The sequence below is a fragment of the Nicotiana sylvestris genome, chromosome 12 (assembly GCF_000393655.2).
Source record: "Nicotiana sylvestris chromosome 12, ASM39365v2, whole genome shotgun sequence".
Classification (NCBI taxonomy): Eukaryota; Viridiplantae; Streptophyta; class Magnoliopsida; order Solanales; family Solanaceae; genus Nicotiana; species Nicotiana sylvestris.
In genome coordinates this window covers 18775643-18800561 of record NC_091068.1, presented here as the reverse complement: position 1 = coordinate 18800561, position 24919 = coordinate 18775643, and the positions used below count along the sequence as shown (strand labels likewise).

At 40.1% G+C, this 24919-nt stretch overlaps 2 protein-coding genes across 2 annotated transcripts; both read left to right on the top strand.

Moving 5' to 3' along the window:
• Window positions 1–1357: 1357 nt before the first annotated feature.
• On the top strand, window positions 1358–2218 carry LOC138882751 (uncharacterized). The gene is made up of 2 exons (XM_070163381.1): window positions 1358–1711; window positions 1847–2218. Exons 1-2 carry the CDS (start codon window positions 1358–1360, stop codon window positions 2216–2218), a joined length of 726 nt encoding a protein of 241 aa, XP_070019482.1.
• Window positions 2219–20018: 17800 nt separating this feature from the next.
• Window positions 20019–23796, top strand: LOC104236676 (uncharacterized). The gene is made up of 4 exons (XM_070163380.1): window positions 20019–20332; window positions 20427–20697; window positions 20972–21544; window positions 23719–23796. Exons 1-4 carry the CDS (start codon window positions 20019–20021, stop codon window positions 23794–23796), a joined length of 1236 nt encoding a protein of 411 aa, XP_070019481.1.
• Window positions 23797–24919: the final 1123 nt, after the last annotated feature.

Here is a 24919-nt window from a genome sequence, read left to right as displayed (position 1 = left end):
CCTTGGACCGCGAGCATGATGCACTGGATCTAGCTGAGACCCGTGGTCAGCAAAATCAAGAGTTGCATGTGGCTCAGGAATACATTAAGGGAAATATCCTCGAGGTAGCCACATATACCTCAAGAGCATGCAGGAGTTGCCAGGGAATGACGCCCGAGCGGTTTGTAGAAGTATCATTGAACATGGCTCGTCATATATCTACAAACTTGGAGAGGATATACCGCAATGTTGGGGGTCATCCGCAGGAACAAGAGCCTTGATTACAGTGATGCTGGTGGATTCTACTGCAGAGATCAAAGTCTTCTTTTAGTTATCAGTCTTTTTTCATTATGCTTTTGTCGTTTTTGAGTCTGTAAGAGTCTTTTGGTGTTTTGAGTCTTGTTGTTTTGCCTTTTATCCTAAAAAGTCTGTTTGAGTCAGGTTTAGTCTGGTTTATCTTTATGTAACTCTTGCTTTTTGAGTCTTGTATCAAAAATAATTATATTGAAAATCAATGAAAATATTTGTTTAGAAAAATTCAAAAATAAACCAAAAAGATATTTGTGTTGTAAAAAAAATGGTCATGTACCTGAACTACGTAATGATCTGATTCATACGGTGACATGATATGTAGGCAACCCACAATAGGTTCGATCAAATATTTTTAATGACTCTGAAGTAAGGGATCAAAATAAGGCGAAGTGAAAAAAAATGGAAAAAGAGAGAAGGAAATAACAGTGTAACAAGCTGATAAGCCGGAATGAAACATGAAGCCTTCCAAAAGCATGTTAGAGATGGTGATATTTTAGGAGCATAGCATATCTACGTGTGATTCCTATTTGTAAAATTCTTAATCCTAACATATTTGTTGCCTCTTATCTAGTAAGCTTAAGGTTGTTGGTTTGTGGTGAAGCTGGCAACACATCATTACTTCACAAGATCTAAGGGAGCGGTGGTAATGGATAACAGCGATGAAATTGAGTTGGTCAGTGACAATCCGCAGGGTCAGTCAGTTGAGCAAAAGTCGGAGGAGATAAGAAAATTGAGACAACAACTGTCGGATGTATATCAAGCTTGGGTTTTCGGTCGACCTCCACCCCAAGGTCCTTCAAAGGGAACTTCCACCATACCCCAGGCTACTCAAACACCGCTCCATGCGACGAGCGATCACATTCTACCACCAAGGTATATGCCAAACTACAACCTTTACGCTACCCCCGGTACCTCTAACATGTGACCTCCAGTCGCACCAGTCAAGAACACCCCTCTCGTCGTGTCTGGCGCACCGGTATATACAATCCCGCCACCACCTCTTGTGACGAGGCCAAATAATGAGCCACCATATCATGCTTATGATGGACAATACTACTCTCCAAATATGGCTTTCGGGGTCTCGGCTCCATACAATCAGACTCCCCAGTATGAGTCACCAGTGGAAAATGAAAAGCCTACCACGACGGTTGAGCCAGATGAGATGGACAGGAAAATGAAAAGTCTTGAACAGAATATAAAGAATATACAGGGACTAGGTGGTCACAAATGTGTTTCATTTAGTGATCTATGCATGTTCCCTCACATCCATTTGCCACGAGGGTTCAAGACCCCAAAATTTGAGAAATATGATGGACACGACGACCCTATCACCCACTTAAAAAGGTACTGCAACCAGCTGAGGGGTGCAGAAGGAAAGGAAGTGCTGCTGATGGCTTACTTTGGGGAAATCCTTGTGGGGGTAACTTCCGAATGGTTCATTGACCAAGACATCTCTCACTGGCATATTTGGGATGACATGGCCCAGGCCTTCGTCAAATAATTTTAGTACAACATTGATATTGCACCGGATCGTAATTCCTTGTCCAATATAAAGAAAAAGATGATCGAAAGTTTTAGGGAGTATGCCATCAAGTGGAGGGAGAAAGCGGCTAGAGTTAAGCCACCCATGGATAACCACGAGTTGATCAATGTTTTTCTGGAGGCTCAAAAGCCTGATTACTTTAAGAACATGATGTCCGCGATGGGTAGACCTTTTGTAGAAGCAATCAAGATAGGGGAAATGGTCGAAAATGGCCTCAAGACTGGAAGAATTGTAAGTCAAGCTGCTCTCAAATCCACCACCCAAGCCATCCAAAATGGGTCAGGAGGTTTGGCAAATAGAAAGAAGAGAGATGAAGGGTCCATGATGGCTTCGGGATCTAGGGAAGTTCAAAGAGGGGCATCACACCCTTATGTGCAAGTTTAGCAGGGGCAATCCAGCTACCCTCAACATTATTATTGTCACACCTCCTTTTTCCGCGCCCGGGGGGCGCAGGGGAGTTTTTTCCAATTAAAGGACAATCGAAACGGGATTTGTTTAATTATTTCAGAGTCGCCACTTGGGAGATTTAGGGTGTCCCAAGTCACCAATTTTAATCCCGAATCGAGGAAAAGAATGACTCTATATTACAGTCTGCGTACCAGAAATTCGGATAAGGAATTCTGTTAACCCGGGAGAAGGTGTTAGGCATTCCCGAGTTCCGTGGTTCTAGCACGGTCGCTCAACTGTTACATTCGGCTTATTTATCTGATTTTTAATACAATTATGAACCATGTGCAAATTTTATCTTTTACCGCTTTATTATCATTATTTTTTAGGAATGTGAACATCGCTCAAAACATATCTTTGGACTGTGTCACATGAAATGCACCCACAATCCGAAACATATTTTATTTGATGTTTTAGGATTTGGATTTGGGTCGCATGAAATGCACACCCGAGTTTAAGAAAGTAATTTAATTAAATCGCGTCTAAAGAGGCTAACGCATTATTATCTTTAGGGAAGACAGTGAGATTCACTAAACGGTACATCCCAAATTCTAAGTATTTATTATGACCAATTATTGAGGGCCCCGCAGTTTGCATTTTTATTTGGCGAGGCTCGTCTCATTCATTATTCAAAAAAGAATTTGCAACGTCATGGAAATGCATCTCATACCACGTCACAGTCGATGTCCCCGTGATTAAAGACACATTTCGATTTCGTTGAGATTTGGATTTGGGTCACATAAATGTGCACCCGAGTTTAGGGAGTTAACATTATTAAAGGCGCGCCTAAAACAACTAGCGCATTATTATTTTGGGTGGGGCCGTGAAACTTGCTAAACGGCCCGTCCCGGAATCTAAGTATTTAATATATACATTTAGAGGGCCCCGCGGCTTGTGCATTTTTTCTTTTTTTTCTTTTTATTTTTTTTATTTTTTGCGAGGCTCGTCTCATTTTTACTATTTAAGGGCAAACTTAAAACAACTACGATTTCCTACTAGTGAAGCCATCCGAGATTAAACAAAAAAACGATTCTAACAGGTAATAATATCCATGGTAAAAATGAAAAAAAAAATAGAATAACCTCGTTCATATGCTCACATTTACTTTAAGCATGCAGTAACTAAACATAAAATACCATTTTTAACACAACAACAAAAATTGCATCGTTGACATTCATAACTATCGAATATTTTCATTTATTGCCTTGAACCATAATATGCAAAATGAATGAAATGAACCAAAGGACGAAGAACACCAACCTTCGAACCTCGACAATCCTAGAACGACAAACAGTGCTTCCTACGGAACTCAAACCGGATCTCGCTGAACAACGACGGGACCTCGGACAAACACCTCGACGTGCCGGACCTCGATGGAAATAGCAAACTCGGACCCGCAAGTACTAACAATCCGCCATGTTCGCTGCTACTGACCTTTCTCGACCCAGCAGCTTGGTGCGAAAAGATGAAGCAGGAGGGGTCGAGGGACAGTGACGGGGTAGAAGAACACAGCAACAGCTGCCTACTTTCCGACGAGGGGGGAGTGACGACGAGGGTGGCTGGATTTTTGGCTCGGCAGGTGGTTTTGGTGTAGGGTTGGGTTAGGTTCAGGCGTTAGGGGGGGGGAACTGGTTGCGACGTGATGTTGGGACGCTGTGGGTGGTGGTTTCGGAGTACAGTGGCAACGGGGGGGGGGGAAGCTGGTGGTCGACGGACGTGGGGTGGTGGCGTTTCAGAGTTTGGACGCGAGAGGGTGGCGACGAAAGGTTGCTGGGCTTCGAACGTTGGGGGGGTGCGACTGGAGGTGGAGAAATCTGTTTGTGGTGGTGTTAGGGTGGTGTTTGACGATGATGGGGCTGCCGGGGAAGGTCGTTTGGTTTGGACGCTGCGAGGATGAGGGTCCTCGTGGGTTCTCGACGCTGGGGGGGGGGGCAGTAGGGTTTTCTGGGTTTTGCTCCAGGAGGAAGACGGAGGAACAGTAGTCGAAGAGCAGCTGGGAGGTTTGTAGATGGTTTGGGGTCTGTTTGGTGGTGACGGGGAGTGGTTGTTTCCGGCGAGAAGGAAGTGGGGAATGGAGTTTGTGGTCGTGAGGGTGTGGGGAAGGTGACGGGGTCCTCCTTTCACAGTAGGGTTTTTTGCTTCTTCTTTGTTTGAAGAAGAAGCGTGAACAGTAGTATATGTTTTCCAAATTCTCCTCCGTCCGTTTTTTGTTGGTCCGTGTTTTTGTAATGGGTTTGCCCCAAAAAAATGAGCCCCACGCGTGGTGGGGTTCGAGGCATATGTCCCCCACGCGTGGTGGGGTTCCCCACGTGTCCTAGACACGGTTTATTATGGGCTAGGTCCGAAAATTAGGCCTAAAACCGGGTAGTTTGAACCCGAATATTATTCTTTTGCCCGGACCCGAGAAATAGGAACACGTTGCTTAACTAGTCCTATGTAAGCAAAATAACTACCAAAAATAAGACTAGTATTTAAACAAAACTATATATTTTTAAATATTTTTCAAGATTTTAAAATAGCTACAAAAATATTAATAAAACTATTTTTTTGTAATTTTCGTAAATATTAAGATAAAATGTGAAGTACTATTTTTGTATTTTTTCAAAGTTAAAACGACTATAAAATATTAATAAAACCATTTTTTTTGTAATTTTCGTAAATATTAAGATAAAATATGAAGTAATATTTTTTGTATTTTTCAAAGTTAAAATAACTATAAAATATTAATAAAACTATTTTTTGTAATTTTCGTTTTTTTAATAAAGACAAAAATATGAAATAATATTTTTTGTACTAAAATGACTTCAAAACATTAATAGAATTATATATATATTTTTTGTTATTTTCGAATTTATATAAAGTACCAAAATAAAGTACAATTTTTGTATTTTTCAAATTTATGAGAGATACATAAACTAAACTTATGTATATTTTTTTGAAATTTTCTTTTTTTTTGCAACGAAATAAAGTAAAAATAGTTAAAATAGCTATACTAGACCCAATTTCACATATTCATGCTAAAAATGTGAAAATTCTCGGGGAGGGTCAAAAATCACGTGCTTACAGCTGCCCCTCTTTGACTGGAAACACGAAGAGTTTTCCGACAAAGAACGACTAGCCGTGTTTTTGACCCGACCATTACTTGGACGGACTACACTTAAGGAAAGGGAGGGAATGTGACCGAGCCCTGGTATCTGAGCTGCCTACATATCCTTGGTTATACAGGAATCAGGCCACGTGTAGTTCGGGATGAGAGAGATAGTGAAGTGTACCGAGGTGAAGAGCCGATCGAGGTGCCGTTCCGTTGAGGTTCCGGTCCGCGGTCCTGTCATTACAACAAAAATGAAAACTGAAAAAGACTAACCTAAGCCTATCAGCTACTAGTTACAAGGATTCCTATCTCTTAAGTCTTCTGAAACTTGGTCTTGAGTCTTGAATGGTGCTTCATACAGACTTTGGATCTGAACCTTGATACTTGCTAGTTGTAGGTGCTAGTTCTTGAGCAGACCACATTTGTTCTCCACTTCCGTATTTTGGGTTCTTTTTTTTTTTTTGTTTTTTTGTTTTTTTTTTGTTTTGTTTTTTTGACCAGCTCCTGTTGATCATCCCAGACTATTGATTCGCGTTCTTGAGGCGAGCTTCTAACTTGGATTGAATGCTGGGGATTTCTGTTGTAATCCTTCTGCTTTCCAGTGGGTCACTGCTTGATCTTTGACAGGCGGACTCCTGACTTCTTCGATCTTTGACATACCACAAACTCCGTTCTACAGGCGGGTCCCTGACAATCAAAACAAACAAAACAAACAAAATTTCCTAACCCAGTTTGCCCTGGGGAGGTTTGTGAGTCGTTAGCAAAATCGTAGCCCACTGATACTACTGATGCAGTGCTGAGAGTGAACTAAACACTAGATTAGGATGTATTCCCTTGTTATACAGATGGGCTCCCAAGTTCAATGCTTGAAAATTAAAGACTGAAATGTATGCCTCTGTTCTATGGGCGGGCTCCCAACTTCAACAACAACTTTAAAAATGAATGTCATTCCTCTCTTCAACCAATACATCGCCATTCTGTTCTTCAGAGGGGGCTCCTGATTTCAACAACTTTAAAAAATAAAATCCTATTCGAGGGCGGATGAACCCGAAATATCCTATTCGAGGGCGGATGAACCCAAAATATCCTATTCGAGGGCGGATGAACCCAAAATATCCTATTCGAGGGCGGATGGACCCAAAATATCCTATTCGAGGGCGGGTGAACCCAAAATATCCTATTCGAGGGCGGGTGAACCCAAAATATCCTATTCGAGGGCGGGTGAACCCAAAATATCCTATTCGAGGGCGGGTGAACCCAAAATATCCTATTCGAGGGCGGGTGAACCCAAAATATCCTATTCGAGGGCGGGTGAACCCAAAATATCCTATTCAGGGCGGGTGAACCCAAAATATCCTATTCGAGGGCGGGTGAACCCAAAATATCCTATTCGAGGGCGGGTGAACCCAAAATATCCTATTCGAGGGCGGGTGAACCCAAAATATCCTATTCGAGGGCGGGTGAACCCAAAATATCCTATTCGAGGGCGGGTGAACCCAAAATATCCTATTCGAGGGCGGGTGAACCCAAAATATCCTATTCGAGGGCGGGTGAACCCAAAATATCCTATTCGAGGGCGGGTGAACCCAAAATATCCTATTCGAGGGCGGGTGAACCCAAAATATCCTATTCGAGGGCGGGTGAACCCAAAATATCCTATTCGAGGGCGGATGAACCCAAAATATCCTATTCGAGGGCGGATGAACCCAAAATATCCTATTCGAGGGCGGATGAACCCAAAATATCCTATTCGAGGGCGGATGAACCCAAAATATCTTATTTGTTGGGGAATTCTTTACTTACCTGTTGGGGATAAAATGTTATCAGCTGACTTCCAGAAAATTTTCTAAATGGAAGGAAACTTTTCTGCCCCAGTTTGATAATATCCCTTGTGGCATGCGTTTCTGCCTCAATGCCATTTCCCTTACCTGTTTCAAATCAAACAAAATTGTTAGTTTAAAACATGGTGGTTGGTTGTGATACTCCTGCTGGGATGGTTTTCCCTTTCTCCCTCCTTGCTCTGTGTTCCACAACTTGTTGGGGATGATATTATGTGCTGGGGATAATCCCTTCCTGCTGGGGATATCCATCTTCTTTTGTGGCATAGCTCGGAAACTGGCATTTTCCCGACCTTTTAGTCTAGTATGGATTTCGCCAAATCACGCTCACCGCTTTCCTTGCTTCATTCATGGGCCTTGGCCTTGAGGTTTATAACTTTTGTTTTGGCAAGGATATCCCTCTTGATGCTCGTCAATCCTTTTGTCAATTCCCTTTGCTGGGGATATCTTTTTTGACACTGACCTCGCGCTTGTTCCTTGCTGACTATACCATTCGGATATACTAGTCAGATCTCATCTTGGAAAGCTGATGGCATATTTTGAAGTCATTTCATACTTGTTCTGACCGGACAGACTCTATTGGGGAAATTTTTTATGAAAGGAGAAAGATAACAGAAACAAAATAAAAGACAAAGGAAACGATGACTCTTTTACAAAAGAAACTATAAATAAAAACCTATCAAACGCAGATACCGACTCTAATGGCCATGACATGCGTATGTGGCCTATCCTCTACCGTCAATCATCTTTCAAGATCTTCAATTGGCGATTCCCCATTGGATTCTTAATCTGATGCCGACTCTAATGGCCATGACATGCATATGGGGCCTATCCTTTACCGTCAATCCTCTTTCAAGATCTTCAATTGGCGATTCCCCATCTGATTCTCACTCTTATTCGACTTGTAGTGCCCGAAGGGTTTTCACTATCAAGCCTCTCTCATTTTGGTTTTCTCTCAGCTTTTATCGCCTTATGGTGTCTGTGAAGGTTTTCACCAATAAGACTCTCTCATTTGTATCACTTTCCAGCTGGGAATTTGGAGTGTTGCCGGCATGACTCTTTTTGTTGGAGATTAGAGTCCTTTCTGTTGTGGAAACAGAATGTTATGTTCGCCGGTAAGAATCTTATTTGTCTGACTTGGCATCTTTTGAAGACTGGTCAGAAGGTCTTTCTTTGGACCGTAATGTGGGTTTTGGATAGGGCTAGAAAGAAAGGGTATTAAAGGCTCAAAAATGAATCGATTTTGGGTTATTAATTACAACCTTCGGAATTAGATTTATTTACAACAAACGCAACTTTTGCCTCAGTTTCTTGCTTGGGGATATTTTAATTGATTTTTTTTTCATTTTTCAAAACTTTGACCGAGCCGTGAAGCGCCTACGTATCCTCTTTGAGGAATCAGGTCAAACGTAGTTCCCAATTCCTCTTTTCATTTGACTTTCCCTTTTTTGCTTTTCGTTATCATTTTTCTTTTCTCTTTTTCTTTTCTCATCTTCTTTTGTCGTTTTTTTTCTCTTTTTCTTTCATTCTTCTTTTCCCATTTTGTTGTTTTCTTTTCTTTCTTTTCTCTTACCCGCCATGCTTGCGTATTTTATTCGTTGCTACTAATTCCGAACGAGGGGTACGAAAGAAAAATAAATAAGGCTCAAAAGGGGTAACGAAGGATAAAGTGTTTAGGTAGCAGAACAAAATGCCTTCGTCATTCCAGTCTTCAAAACATGCCAAGTGCAAACAACATAATTTAAACTTGTAGTCCCTTCTGATGGTGCTGGACTTGACAATTATGTTAAACGTCTGTTTGTTCATTTGTCACTTCTAAAGCACCGTTGGGCGACACTCTCATTCTCATTATTATGAACGACCCTCATGCCAATTTAGGCGAATCTTTTTTAACGGTTTTCTTTGTGTTCAACTTGCCCCAGTTCCACATGACTCGAGCTCTGAATAATCTCAACCGTCCTTATTTCCTTTAAATGGTCTGAATCGCCTTTCCAGGGTTTTATGATTAACTTTTGAGATTAGGCCCAAACTGGGTGCGCATGTCATGTCCCTAGAATCGGTATTGAACAAAAATGGTAAAAAGGACTAAACAAAAGACGACTGGAACTTAACAAAAGACCGGCTTTGCATTAGACTACCGGCGAAATGGTTTGAATAATACAACAAACAAAACAAATAAAATCCTAACCCAACCTCGACAAAACTTAAACAAACTGATATGACAAAATGGAAAGATAAGAAGGTTTGACGCCAGAAAATATTCGGATTACAACTCTAAGAATAACCCGGACGACAGAAATGACAACAAAATAAGCCACCACCAGCTTCTCTCTTGCTGACCAAGGAACGGAGCGTGCTCCCACTTTATCAAAACTGGCATCTTAACCACTGAGCTTCGCAGCAATACTGTCAAGACCATTACCAGCTTCAATATCATCAATCTCCGTCAACAAGTTTCCAACAGGATTCGAATGCTTCTGTCATCAGGCCTGATCCTCGCAGAGTGTGCAAGTAAAGGATTCTGGGTGTCATTGTCCGGCTTACCACAAACCAACCACCTTAACTTTATTTGCGAAACTAACAGGTTAGAATGGACTCAGTCGGTCCTCATTATTAACAACATCTTTTTTTTCTTTTTTTTTCGATGTTTTTCTTTTTTTTTTTCTTTTTTTTTCGCTTTTTCTTTTTCATTCTTTTTTAATTCTTTTTTTTGTTTTTGCTTTTTTTCATTTTGCTTTTTCTTTTCTTTTTCCACTTTTTCCTTTTGTTGTGGTCGAATCTTATGGAGATTGCCTACGTATCATGACCCCGCATGAATCAGACCTTGCGTAGTTCGTGCCAATAAAAGATAAGCAACAGTAAACATTTTTCAATTTTCATATTAGAACAAACTGGGTTTCAAGGATTTAAAGATGACCCACAAACTTGAAAATCAAACAAACCGCATGTTCTAATCAAAAGATTGGTAGACTCAAAAACAAAATTCCAGCTCCCTTTCTCTGTTCGACAAATGCAACCAAATGGTTATTTTTTGCAAATGTGGCCCCTTCCAAATTTCACATGAATTTTGAGGCCGGGGAGGATTATTTTATGACACTTTTACAAACTTGTCCGTTCTTTTACGAAAATAACCTTTCGGCAACTGAAAGATACTCTAAGGCTATTTCGGCAAGAACGGTTTAAGACGCGGCCGAAGCTGGCTCGGCTTATTATGACAAAATTTGAACGGTATTCACCTGACCGTCGACTTTTTTTCAAATTATAATAAAAACTTGGTGTTGCAAAACACGGCCCTTCAGCGTCTCGGGGACGAAGCTTTCTTAAGGCTGTGTGGGTCCATATCTCAAAATGACCCAAAGGTGGCTGTTTATGCCAAGTCAGCCTTCCGGCGTCCCTTTCGGGAACATTCGGCTATTTATGACAAAACAGCATCACCTGACTTATTTATAACTTTTTTTTCTTTTTTTTTCAAATTAGAAAACTCAATATTGCAAGCACGGCCTTCCAACGTCTCGGGGACGAAGATTTTTAAGGCTGTGTGGGCCAATTGGACCAAATCCAAAACATGACCCAAAAGTGGCTGTTTATGCAAAGTCAGCCTTCCGGCGTCCCTTTCGGGAACATTCGGCTATGTCTTGATAAAACAGCGTCACCCGACTTCTTTATGACAAAACTAAAATTTGACATGTATTTATTATTATTATTATTATTATTATTTGTTTTTTGGTTTTTTTAGCAAAAGGTGGGGTTGGACCCGATGAGGGTTGCCTACGTATCTCACACCCGGTGAGAATCAAACCCGCGTAGTTCGGGCAAATAAGCTATTTTTGAGAAGACCCTTTTCCATTTCTATTTTTTATTATTATTCTTTTTTCACAACAATCAAATAGACTATTATTTTTCATTCATAACAAACAAACAAATTAACGAAAAACATAAAACATTCCTTCTTTTTTGAGAAGGTGGGGTTGGACCCGATGAGGGTTGCCTACGTATCTCACATCCGGTGAGAATCAAACCCGCGTAGTTCGGGCAAATAAGAATAAGTAGGCAAATAATAATAAGCAGATGAACTAACCCTTTTTTTTTGAATTTTCGTTTAAAAGAACTACTTTAAAAGAAGAAAGGAAATATTATTTTTTGACTGATTTTCTTTTTAAAAGCAAAACTAATATTTTTGAATTTTCATTTTTTTTTATTCTAAAAAAAGAAGAAAATATTTTCGGAATTTTACCTTCAATATAAGAAATGCTTCTAACTTGTTTTTTTTTTGAATTTTCTAAAGAAGAATCTATTTTCGGATTTTTCATTTATCTTTTTGAATTTTGAACTTTCTTTTGAAATTTTTTTTGGATTATATATATACTTATTTTTGGAACAAATAATAAAATCACATTCAACGCCGGACTCTTTTTTATTTTTATTTCTGGCATTGTCATAGACAAACAAAGTAAAACAAAATAAAACATTTTTTTTAAAAAAAAAACAGACTCATTTTCATTTTCATTTAATGGCAAAAACAAACTATTTTCTTTAATATTTTTTTTTTTAAAACAAACAGACGGAACAATGATGATTTTTTTATTTTATTTTTCTTTTGCTTTTAATATAACAAACTAACAAAACATTTTTCATTTTCAAAATTTCGGCAGAGTTTCGACTCTACTCGGACTTCTATGCTGTTATTTTCTCCTTTTTTTCAAGATTTTCTTATATGTGGAAAATGATGACAACATACAAAATCTTTTTGAATTTTCCAATGCTTTTATTTATTTGTAATTTTATTTTTTTATATTTATTATTTCTTTCAAAAATGTGGCATGGGAGACATAACGATTTCCAAGACTTCTTGGATTCCGCAAATGCTCCCCATGCGCTTTTCCCAACAAGCAAGCGTGGGGGACATAGGGAATTCCAAGGCTTCTTGGATTCCACAAATATTCCCCCTGCTTTGATTAAAATAACATCATGCTGGAAATGACCAAATGACCCATACGCCCTTGACTAAATATAACATGTAGCACATAGGATGCCGAAAGATTGTCTATTATTTTCAGGTTGCTTGTCCTAGACGGACCCAACCCCTGTGTTAAGTCCCCTAAGTCAAATGCACATGATGCAAATAAACGCTCCTACTAGGGATCCGGCATGCGGCTTTGTTATACTAGGTTCAGAACCTGGGTGTTTGTTCTAGACCTGGCTTACCCGAGCGGACAGCTCGAGCCGAGGGGGGCAGCGTACCGGGAATACAGAAGCTTCACCGGCTTAGCAACTTATCCGAACCTCGTTCTAAATTGGGATTTGACACTATACAGAAAAGAAGTCATACGAAGTACGCCCTTCTTCATGATTTAGAAGACTCAGAGAGAAGATGGGTTTCGGCACAATTTATATACAGTTCACATAATATCAAAGCAGTAAAAGCAACATTTAGCACATTAGGCTCAAAACATGTAAAAAATCAGATAAAGCCAAATATAACAATTTATCTAAGCTCGAATTTCTAACCCTGAACCAGTGGTTCTGGGTTACATCCCCAACGGAGTCGCCAGAGCTGTCACACCTCCTTTTTCTGCGCCCGGGGGTACAAGGGAGTTTTTTCCAATTAAAGGACAATCGAAACGGGATTTGTTTAATTATTTCAGAGTCGCCACTTGGGAGATTTAGGGTGTCCCAAGTCACCAATTTTAATCCCGAATCGAGGAAAAGAATGACTCTATCTTACAGTCTGCGTACCAGAAATCCGGATAAGGAATTCTGTTAACCCGGGAGAAGGTGTTAGGCATTCCCGAGTTCCGTGGTTCTAGCACGGTCGCTCAACTGTTACATTCGGCTTATTTATCTGATTTTTAATACAATTATGAACCATGTGCAAATTTTATCTTTTACCGCTTTATTATCATTATTTTTTAGGAATGTGAACATCGCTCAAAACATATCTTTGGACTGTGTCACATGAAATGCACCCACAATCCGAAACATATTTTATTTGATGTTTTAGGATTTGGATTTGGGTCGCATGAAATGCACACCCGAGTTTAAGAAAGTAATTTAATTAAATCGCGTCTAAAGAGGCTAACGCGTTATTATCTTTAGGGAAGACAGTGAGATTCACTAAACGGTACATCCCAAATTCTAAGTATTTATTAGGACCAATTATTGAGGGCCCCGCAGTTTGCATTTTTATTTGGCGAGGCTCATCTCATTCTTATTTTTTAAAAGGAATTTGCAACGTCATGGAAATGCATCTCATACCACGTCACAGTCAATGTACCCGTGATTAAAGACACATTTCGATTTCGTTGAGATTTGGATTTGGGTCACATAAATGTGCACCCGAGTTTAGGGAGTTAACATTATTAAAGGCGCGCCTAAAGCAACTAGCGCATTATTATTTTGGGTGGGGCCATGAAACTTGCTAAACGGCCCGTCCCGGAATCTAAGTATTTAATATATACATTTAGAGGGCCCCGCGGCTTGTGCATTTTTTCTTTTTTTTCTTTTTATTTTTTTTATTTTTTGCGAGGCTCGTCTCATTTTTACTATTTAAGGGCAAACTTAAAACAACTACGATTTCCTACTAGTGAAGCCATCCGAGATTAAACAAAAAAACGATTCTAACAGGTAATAATATCCATGGTAAAAATGAAAAATAGAATAACAAAATAGAATAACCTCGTTCATATGCTCACATTTACTTTAAGCATGCAGTAACTAAACATAAAATACCATTTTTAACACAACAACAAAAATTGCATCGTTGACATTCATAACTATCGAATATTTTCATTTATTGCCTTGAACCATAATATGCAAAATGAATGAAATGAACCAAAGGACGAAGAACACCAACCTTCGAACCTCGACAATCCTAGAACGACAAACAGTGCTTCCTACGGAACTCAAACCGGATCTCGCTGAACAACGACGGGACCTCGGACAAACACCTCGACGTGCCGGACCTCGATGGAAATAGCAAACTCGGACCCGCAAGTACTAACAATCCGCCATGTTCGCTGCTACTGACCTTTCTCGACCCAGCAGCTTGGTGCGAAAAGATGAAGCAGGAGGGGTCGAGGGACAGTGACGGGGTAGAAGAACACAGCAACAGCTGCCTACTTTCCGACGAGGGGGGAGTGACGATGAGGGTGGCTGGATTTTTGGCTCGGCAGGTGGTTTTGGTGTAGGGTTGGGTTAGGTTCAGGCGTTAGGGGGGGGGAACTGGTTGCGACGTGATGTTGGGACGCTGTGGGTGGTGGTTTCGGAGTACAGTGGCAACGGGGGGGGGGGGGAAGCTGGTGGTCGACGGACGTGGGGTGGTGGCGTTTCAGAGTTTGGACGCGAGAGGGTGGCGACGAAAGGTTGCTGGGCTTCGAACGTTGGGGGGGGTGCGACTGGAGGTGGAGAAATCTGTTTGTGGTGGTGTTAGGGTGGTGTTTGACGATGATGGGGCTGCCGGGGAAGGTCGTTTGGTTTGGACGCTGCGAGGATGAGGGTCCTCGTGGGTTCTCGACGCTGGGGGGGGGGGCAGTAGGGTTTTCTGGGTTTTGCTCCAGGAGGAAGACGGAGGAACAGTAGTCGAAGAGCAGCTGGGAGGTTTGTAGATGGTTTGGGGTCTGTTTGGTGGTGACGGGGAGTGGTTGTTTCCGGCGAGAAGGAAGTGGGGAATGGAGTTTGTGGTCGTGAGGGTGTGGGGAAGGTGACGGGGTCCTCCTTTCACAGTAGGGTTTTTTGCTTCTTCTTTGTTTGAAGAAGAAGCGTGAACAGTAGTATATGTTTTCCAAATTCTCCTCCGTCCGTTTTTTGTTGGTCCGTGTTTTTGTAATGGGTTTGCCCCAAAAAATGAGCCCCACGCGTGGTGGGGTTCGAGGCATATGTCCCCCACGCGTGGTGGGGTTCCCCACGTGTCCTAGACACGGTTTATTATGGGCTAGGTCCGAAAATTAGGCCTAAAACCGGGTAGTTTGAACCCGAATATTATTCTTTTGTCCGGACCCGAGAAATAGGAACACGTTGCTTAACTAGTCCTATGTAAGCAAAATAACTACCAAAAATAAGACTAGTATTTAAACAAAACTATATATTTTTAAATATTTTTCAAGATTTTAAAATAGCTACAAAAATATTAATAAAACTATTTTTTTGTAATTTTCGTAAATATTAAGATAAAATGTGAAGTACTATTTTTGTATTTTTTCAAAGTTAAAACGACTATAAAATATTAATAAAACCATTTTTTTGTAATTTTCGTAAATATAAAGATAAAATATGAAGTAATATTTTTTGTATTTTTCAAAGTTAAAATAACTATAAAATATTAATAAAACTATTTTTTGTAATTTTCGTTTTTTTAATAAAGACAAAAATATGAAATAATATTTTTTGTACTAAAATGACTTCAAAACATTAATAGAATTATATATATATATATTTTGTTATTTTCGAATTTATATAAAGTACCAAAATAAAGTACAATTTTTGTATTTTTCAAATTTATGAGAGATACATAAACTAAACTTATGTATATTTTTTTGAAATTTTCTTTTTTTTTGCAACGAAATAAAGTAAAAATAGTTAAAATAGCTATACTGGACCCAATTTCACATATTAATGCTAAAAAATGTGAAAATTCTCGGGGAGGGTCAAAAATCACGTGCTTACAATTATCCCCCGCCAATTCCTCAATACTCTATGGTCCCACAATAATTTATTGTGTTCAATGCTCAATCATATGCTCAGCCTCCCAATCAGCAGGTATGGTCACCAGCTCCAAGGGCCCCGCGACCTCAGTAGCAAAAGTTTTGGGCACCCTACAATGCTCATTCCAGACAGGATTATGGTCGAGAGCAGAGGCCGGCAGAAAAATTTACTCCATTGGCTGAATCATACTCTAGTCTATTCCAGAAGCTGAAGCAAATGTGCGTGATTGGACCCATCGCTTCTCACCATATGCATCCTGATTCACATGGATTTAAAGCAAATGCTAGATGTGAATATCATTCAGGTGCCCCGGGGCATAGCACCGATGACTGTTGGACTCTGAAAAGAGCCATAGAAAGACTCATTTCTGAAAAATTGAATATAGTGACGAATGGAGAGGACCCTCATAATGTGATAAACAACCTATTGCCAGCACACAATGATGTTCATTTCGTTGGAATGGTTGACTGAGATCAAGAATACAAGCCGGTCGGCCAAACAGAAATGACAGTGGGAGCAATTCAAGAAGGAACAAGTCTGGAAGTAAGTCTAAGCCAAGATGTGCAGTTGATTGTGAAAGGCGCCCCGAGCTCATAAAAGGTAACTTTATTTATGCCCAAGGTTTCGAGGTTAGAGGTTTTCTCCAATGTTCCAAGTCCAAGGTTGTATGTCCTTGGAGGCCACCTTATCACAAGGCAGAATCAGGGTGGTACGAATGGCATAACAAAGTCGATCATAATCAAACCTGCCGTGCAACCCCCTATGACAAACATGAAAACCATTCCTTGGAACTACAACAAAACTGTGATGACCTACAAAGGAAAGGAAATCATAGAGGAAGTGGGGGAAACTGGAGGTTTGACTCGATCGGGGAGGTGTTACTCTCTAGAAGAGTTGAGAAAGGCCAAGCAAATCTGAGAAGGCCAATTGCCAATAAAAAAACCAGTCACTGAAGCAGAGTCGGAAGAGTTTTTGAAGAAGATTAAAGTTCATGATTACTCAATTATTGACCAGCTAAGAAAGACTCCTGCCCAAATCTCTTTACTATCTCTGCTCATACATTCCAAAGAGCATGCCCGTGTACTAATCAAGGTCCTGAACGAGGCACATATCTCAGAGGAGACCATAGTGAATTGCTTAGAGAAGATGGCCAACAGATATTTTGAGGTGAACAAAATCTCCTTTACTGATGATGAACTTCCCGAGGAAGGGGCCGGGCACAATAGGGCTTTGAACTTGATGGTCAAATGTGAGGGGCATTATGTAAAGTGAGTCATGGTTTATGGAGGCTCAAGTGTAGATGTATGCCCCCTCTCTACCTTGCAAAGCATGAAGATCAATACATACAGAATCCAACCCAACAATGTTCGCATCCGGACTTTTGATGGCTCAATGAGAGATACCATTGGGGAAATCAACCTCACTATGACGATTGGGCTGGTTGACTTTGAGATTGTTTTCCAAGTAGTGGACATGGTCACTTCTTATAACTTTCTTCTTGGAAGGCCATTGATCCATACAGCCCGAACTGTGCCATCCACCTTGTATCAGATGCTCAAATTCGAACATGACAGGCAAGAAATTATTGTTCACGGGGAAGACGAGTCTTCCATTTATAAAAACCCATTAATCCCCTGTATTAAGGCCAAGGAAGGGTGTGAGTCCATTGTCTATCAGGCTTTTGAAGTGGTTGTTGTGGACCCTGTTGAGGAAGGAAAGCCCATTCTGCATCCTCGTCTTTCTGCCACATCTGTAATGGTGGCTGCAGTTATATTGAGACAAGGTTAAGAGCCAGGAAAAGGCTTGGGGGCATCATTGCAAGGAATTTCGAAGCCTATTTCTAAATTCAGTAACTAGGGTACTTTTGTCTTAGGCTTCATGCCAATACAAGCAGACAAAAACAAAGCCAAACACCGCAAAAAGCATGGATGGGTCTTGCAACAACCTATCCCTTACATTTTCTACACTTTTGTCAATCCACGACTCCAAGAGGGTCAAAATTCCTTGGCACATGCAAACACTAATGAAATTTGCCATGGCCTCAGCCAGATGTTTTCCGAAGTGAATATGATCCAGGCTGGTGAAGGCACTAGTCGTGCCGATATGCAACTAATTGACCCAAACACCATGCTCACCAACTGGGAAGCAACTCTTCTGCCCACAAGGATGGAGTCTTGGTAGTTCGCTTTTGCAGCTTCTTTTTTGTATTTTGGGTTACTTTCAGGGTTATAATCCAAACATCTCAGTATGATTGTTTTGTTTTGATGTTAACCCTTCTATCCTTTCGAATTCAATGAAATACAGTTCAGTTTCGTATTAAGTTTTGTATCTTTTCCTTTTTCTAATTCTTGTCATTTTATTTCCATTTCAGTTTTGTTAATTCCGGCTTTAATAACATGACATGCATGTAGAATTCATGCCCAGATCTTAAAAAGCTGTCTACTATCGAAATAATGCATCAAGAGGTTGAATATGATGAAGATGAGGTTGTTGAGGAAATAAAAAGAGAGTTGGAACAATTTGAAAATAATCCTAAGCCCAACCTTAATGAAACTGAGCCAATTAATATTGGAAGTCATGAAGAAGTCAGAGAAACGAAGATAAGCATTCACACTGAACAAAAAACCAGAGATGCCTTGATTCAACTTTTATTTGAATACAGAGATATGTTTGCTTGGTCTTACGAAGATATGCCGGGTTTAAGTGTTGATCTAGTGGTTTATAAGCTTCCTATGTATCCTGATTTTCCACCAGTCCAACAAAAGCAACGAAAATTTAAAACAGACGTGAGTGACAAAATCAAAGAGGAAATAATGAAGCAACTGAGCGCCAATGTGGTCAGAGCTTTCCGATATACCACCTGGGTGGTGAATGTTGTGCCTGTGCCGAAGAAAGATGGAAAGACCAAAGTCTGTGTTGACTATAGAGACCTGAACAAAGCAAGTCCAAAGGATAATTTTCCTTTACCAAATATCCACATTCTTGTAGATAATTGTGCAAAGAATGAGATGCAATCGGTCGTGGATTGCTATGCTGGGTACCACCAAATTCTAATGGATGAGGATGATGCAGAAAAAACCACTTTCACTACTCCATGGGGTACTTATTGTTACAGGGTCATGCTATTCGGTTTAAAGAATGCAGGGGCAACTTACATGAGGGCCATGACCACCATTTTTCATGACATGATGCACAAATAGATTGAAGTATATATCAATGATGTCATCATAAAATCAAAGACACAAGCTGATCACGTGTGCGATTTGAAAAAATTCTTCGAATGGCTTCGAAGATATGACCTTAAGCTTAATCTAGCCAAGTGTGCATTTGGGGTTCCATCTGGGAAACTCCTTGGTTTTATAGTCAGTCGGAGAGACATCGAATTGGATCCATCCAAGATAAATTCCATTCGAGATCTGCCACCCCCAAAGAAAAAAAAAGGAAGTCATGAGTTTGCTCGGGAGGTTGAACTACATCAGTAGGTTCATTGCTCAGCTCACAACCACGTGCGAGCCCATCTTTAAGTTGTTGAAAAAGGATGCCGCTATCAAGTGGATGGACGATTGCCAAAAAGCTTTTTACAGGATCAAACATTATCTGTCAAAACCCCCTGTACTGGTCTCACCTGAACCTGGTAGGCCTTTGTTTTTATATCTATCGGCGATGGGTAATTCCTTTGGATGCATTCTGGGGCAATATGGTGCAACAAGCAAAAAGGAAAATGCAATCTATTATTTGAGCAAGAAGTTCACCAATTATGAGGTTAAGTACACCCTTTTAGAAAGGACATGTTATGCCTGACTTGGGTCGCTCAGAAGCTGAGACATTATCTTTTGGCCTACACTACTTACCTCATATGCAGAATGGATCCTTTGAAGTATATCTTCCAAAAGCCAATGCCCACTGGCAGGCTCGCAAAATGGCAAATTCTGCTCACAAAGTTTGACATCGTCTATGTCACTCGCACCGTGATGAGAGCACAGGCTTTGGCAGATCATTTGGTAGAGAATCTAGTTGATGATGAGTACATGCCACTTAGCACATACTTCCCAGACGAAAAGTTCAACTCAATAGAGGAAGTGGTTCCAGACGATCACCCTGTATGAAAATGTATTTTGATGGGGTTGTCAATATCAAAGGAGTTGGGATAGGGGAAATCCTCATCTCACCTATTGGACATTATTACCTTACAACAACCCGACTTCGGTTCTTTTGTACCAATAATACGGCAGAATACGAAGCTTGTATCATGGGTTTGAAAATGGCCATCGATCTGGATGTGCATGAACTATTGGTTATGGGAGATTCTGACTTGCTTATCCGGCAAGCCCAAGGTGAATGGGAGACTCGAGACATCAAGCTTATTCCGAATAGACAATGTGTGCAAGACTTGAGCAGAAGATTCAAATCCATCGAGTTCAGGTACATTCCCAGGTTTTACAATGAGCTAGCCGATGCCTTGGCTATTTTAGCCTCCATGCTCCTTTATCCAGCAACACTCATATTGATCCACTAGAAAAATCCAAGTTCGGAATCAACACAGTTACTGTAATACAATTAAGACAGAACCAGATGGTGAACTATGGTATCATGACAAAAAACGATTCCTAAAAATAAGAGAATATCTAGAGCATGCTAAAGGAGATAAAAAAAGAACTATAAGGCGGCTCGCCAGTGGTTTCTTCCTAAATGAAGAAATTATGTACCAGAGGACCCCAGATTTAAACTTGTTGAGATGCATAGATGCTATAGAAGCAGAGAGGATCATGAGTGAAGTGCATTCAAGGGTATGCGAACCTCACGTGAATGAATATGTTTTGGCGAAGATGATTCTGTGGGCAGGGCATTATTGGCTTACTATGGAGCGAGATTGCTTTTGTTCGCAAGTGTCACCAATGCCAGATTCATGGTGACCTGATTCACTCGCCTCCTTCGGAGTTGCATCCCATGTCCTCTCCTTGGCCTTTCGTTGCTTGGGGAATGGATGTCATTGGGCCGATCGAGCCAAAGGCTTCAAATGGTCATAGATTCATTTTGGTTGCAATTGATTAATTCACCAAGTGGGTGGAGGCCGTCACTTTCAAAGAAGTCACCAAGAAAGCAGTGGTAGACTTTGTTCATTCCAACATCATCTGTCACTTTGGTATCCCAAAGACCATTATCACTGACAATGCAGCCAATCTAAATAGTCATTTGATGAAGGAGGTATGCGAACAATTTAAAATCATGCATCGCCATTCTACCCCTTACCGGCCAAAAGCCAATGGATCCGTTGAAGCGACAAACAAGAACATCAAGAAGATTTTTAGAAAGATGATCCAAGGTTCCAGGCAATGGCATGAAAAGTTGCCTTTTGCTCTTTTGGGATACCACACGACTGTTTGCACATCTGTTGGTGCAACTCCGTATCTGCTTGTATATAGAACTGAAGTTGTAATACTCGCTGAAGCTGAAATTCCCTCTCTCCGAATTATGGTGGAATCAGAGATTGAAGACACTGAGTGGGTTAAGACCCGATTAGAACAACTGATGTTGATCGATGAAAAACGGCTAGCATCAGTGTGTTTCGGCCAGTTATACCAGCAAAGAATGGCACGCGCTTACAATAAGAAAGTGTGCCCAAGGCAGTTTGAGGTAGGCAGTTGGTTTTGAAACGCATCATTCCGTACCAGGTAGAAACTAAAGGAAAGTTCGCCCCAAACTGGAAAGGACCATACATCATCAAGAAAGTGTTACCAAAAGGGGCCTTGCACTTGGTAGATGAAGAAGGACAGGTACCAGACATGACTATTAACGCAGATGTAGTCAAAAGATATTATGTCTGATATATACCCACTGTAGAATTTTCACGCATTGATTTTCTCAGATTGAAGTGACAAATGCTATCATTTGCTCGCTATTCCAAATAGGTGTCACCCTTCTGTTAATCCTTTTGAGCCGTATTTGTCTTCCTTGTTTCTCACTTTTTGGAACCTGTGTACTTGTAAAAAAAAAGAAAAAAGAAATAGCCAAACAACAAATCTCTAAGTAATTGAACTACGTCCGACCTGATTCCGAAAGGATACGTAGGCAGCCTTACCCTGGGTTTGGTCCCATCGGAGCAAAAAATCCATATTCCCAATGTCACACCTCCTTTTTGCGCGCCTGCCCCGAAGGGTAAAATGCGCGAGGGAGTTTTTCCAATTTAAGTGACAATATTCGAAATGAGATTATTTATTTAATTCAGAGTCGCCACTTGGGAAAGGTTTGGCTTTTGGTGTCCCAAGTCACCGGTTTTTCTTGAATCCCAAATCGAGGAAAATATTCGACTTTCCAAATGAAGTTTGCGAACCAGAAATTCTAAGTAAGGAATTCTGTTGACCCGAGGGAAGGTGTTAGGCACCCTCGAATCCCGTGGTTCTAGCACGGTCGCTTAAATTGTTATAATGGCTAAATATCTGATTTAAATACATGTTATGACTTATGTGCTTTTATTAAGTTTAAACCGCTTTTATTATTATCATTTATTTTTTATAGAATTGCAACGTCGTGAAAATGCATCTCGAACCACGTCACAATCAATGCACCCGTAGTTGTTAACACATTTCGACTCCGTTGAGATTTGAATTTGGGTCACATAAATGCGCACCCGAATTTAAGAATGTAATTTAATTAAGTCGCGCCTAAAAAGTCTAACGCGTTATTATCTTTGGGGAAGGCAGTGGAATTCACTAAACAGTCCATCCCAAATTCTAAGTATTTATTATGACCAATTATTGAGGGCCCCGCAATTTGCCTTTTTATTCGGCGAGGCTCGTCTCATTATTTTAGAAGGGTACCCTACAATGACTACGTCTTTACTACATTTATCTTTAAAGAAAAGGATGATGCCGAATTTTGCTGGTTTGGACAAATACGGACTGAATCCTTATTATGTTTGCCGAACCTAAACTTGTTTGATTACCTGATTGATTGTTCATGAGGTGAGGGTTACCGCATGCTTTGTCTTCAACAAGTGAATATGCTTATTAATTCGCTAAGTGAGATTGCAAACAAACTAACAACATATATTGAGTTATGTTTAACGACCTCCAAGTTCTATTCTTAACACTCTAAACTATTTGAAATTGATAAAAGAAATCGGCTGTTTTATTATGAAAATTACTACTAATTGAACTCAAAAAGGATTATTAGTTTTTCTCAACAATCATCAAAAGAATCTATACCGAAACCCAGTATCGAACCTGCATTGGAACGAATAAACTGACAGGAGAACTGGCATTCATAGCCAGACTCTTAATGTGACTGTATGTAACTAAGATCAACAGTGTTAAACAAACTAAGTTTCAATTAAGTACGAGCTACCTAATGTATTCTCTATTGAATTACAAACTAACAAATTACCAAATCTAACAACATTTTATAAAGCTGTAATTACAACAGCAAATGATTAAACTCCTTCGCATCTTTCATTTCATGCTTTCACTGTTACATCAATGTGAAATTCTAGTGTGTACCTGGATGTTGAAACGCGAAAAGAAGAAGAAGAAGGTAGAGAAATCAGTAGCAGCAACAAAGGAATGGCAACAACAACAGCAGTAGTAACGAACAGTAGCAAATTGCCAAGAATCCAGTTGCAATCAAACAGAAAATAACAACAACCAACCAACCGCGAACAACCAAAGCCCCAGGAAATCAAAATATGGCCCAGAAACACACAGATTGCAGAGGAGAAAACTATTAATATTCAGATGAGTCCAGACAACTCCAAAAACTTCAAACACCGGACAGGATTCCTATTACAAACTATCCTTCTGTTCTTTTATTAGGTGCTGGAGTTGAAATTTAGTTTAGCAATTGGAAACAAACCAGAAGAAGAGGCATTGAAACAGTGCTTTTCTCTTTAGCTCTCAAAACCTTGAACTTTTTCCCCCTTCTCGTTCTAAACTCTTGGTCTCTCCCCCTCTTTTCAGAACTCCTAATGTCTTGGTTTTATATTCCCCCCTGGAAAAGAAGTTCCCCCCTTCCCTTTAATGACAGGCTGCCCAGGCCCTAAAAACAACTCCTAGTGGCTGTCATTTCCACTTAGCCTTGTCTAGGCATGGGTTTTTCTACTTTAAATTTGCTGAAATTCAAAAAATGCAGTGTATATCCTACTTTACAACAGGTTCCACTACCATTCTCATGTGCAATTCCAGCCTTTTATTATTAAACTCATCTTACATCTGACTTCCCATCTTTAAAGATGTCAGCCAAAGTGTATTTGCACTATAGATTATTCTAATGGTTCAACCCATACTTAAAACTGGCAGTCCACTTAACTTAAGCTCTGACATTTCTCATTAAAGTTGCAGCTATAACCAATCCTTAAGTGGTTTCTGATTTAACTTAACAGACTACAAGCAATTGTAATCAATTCTCAACTGATTCAAGTAAGAATTAAACTGCATGAGTCAGATTACTACCATTCCAAACTGGAACTAATTGACGACATATATCGAATCGACTCCGCGAATTACAACCACACAATTAATAGCAAATGGTTAGAATCCAACAGTATTAAACAGGTGATTCAAACTACACTGCCCGAAACAAAAGTTACCCTGGAAATTAATTGATCAACCAAATTTATTTCAATCGATTATATAGTTTAAACACACATACACTTAATCAATGAATAGAGAAAAATTTCGACCAAATAAAAGGTCCGGGCAAGGGTGGATAGAATGGTCGACACAAAAAATAAAAGCAAATCAACTAAAATTTGAACACACGAACCATTTAACAAAACAAACAACATGAACTGGCAAGGAAAAGAAAAAGAAAATACCTTAAAGAATTGAAAAATCAGATGACCATGTCTCGGATTTTGAATCGAACCTCTTTTGGGTTGAACGGACTTTAATCGAAGTGTTCTCAATTGAGAACACTTCGATTAAGGTCTATTAGACCCCAACCTCCTCTTTTAATTGTACAAAGCCCTCAGATTCCGGATTTCTAGGGTTCTTGGGCTCGATTTGGGACTTGGGG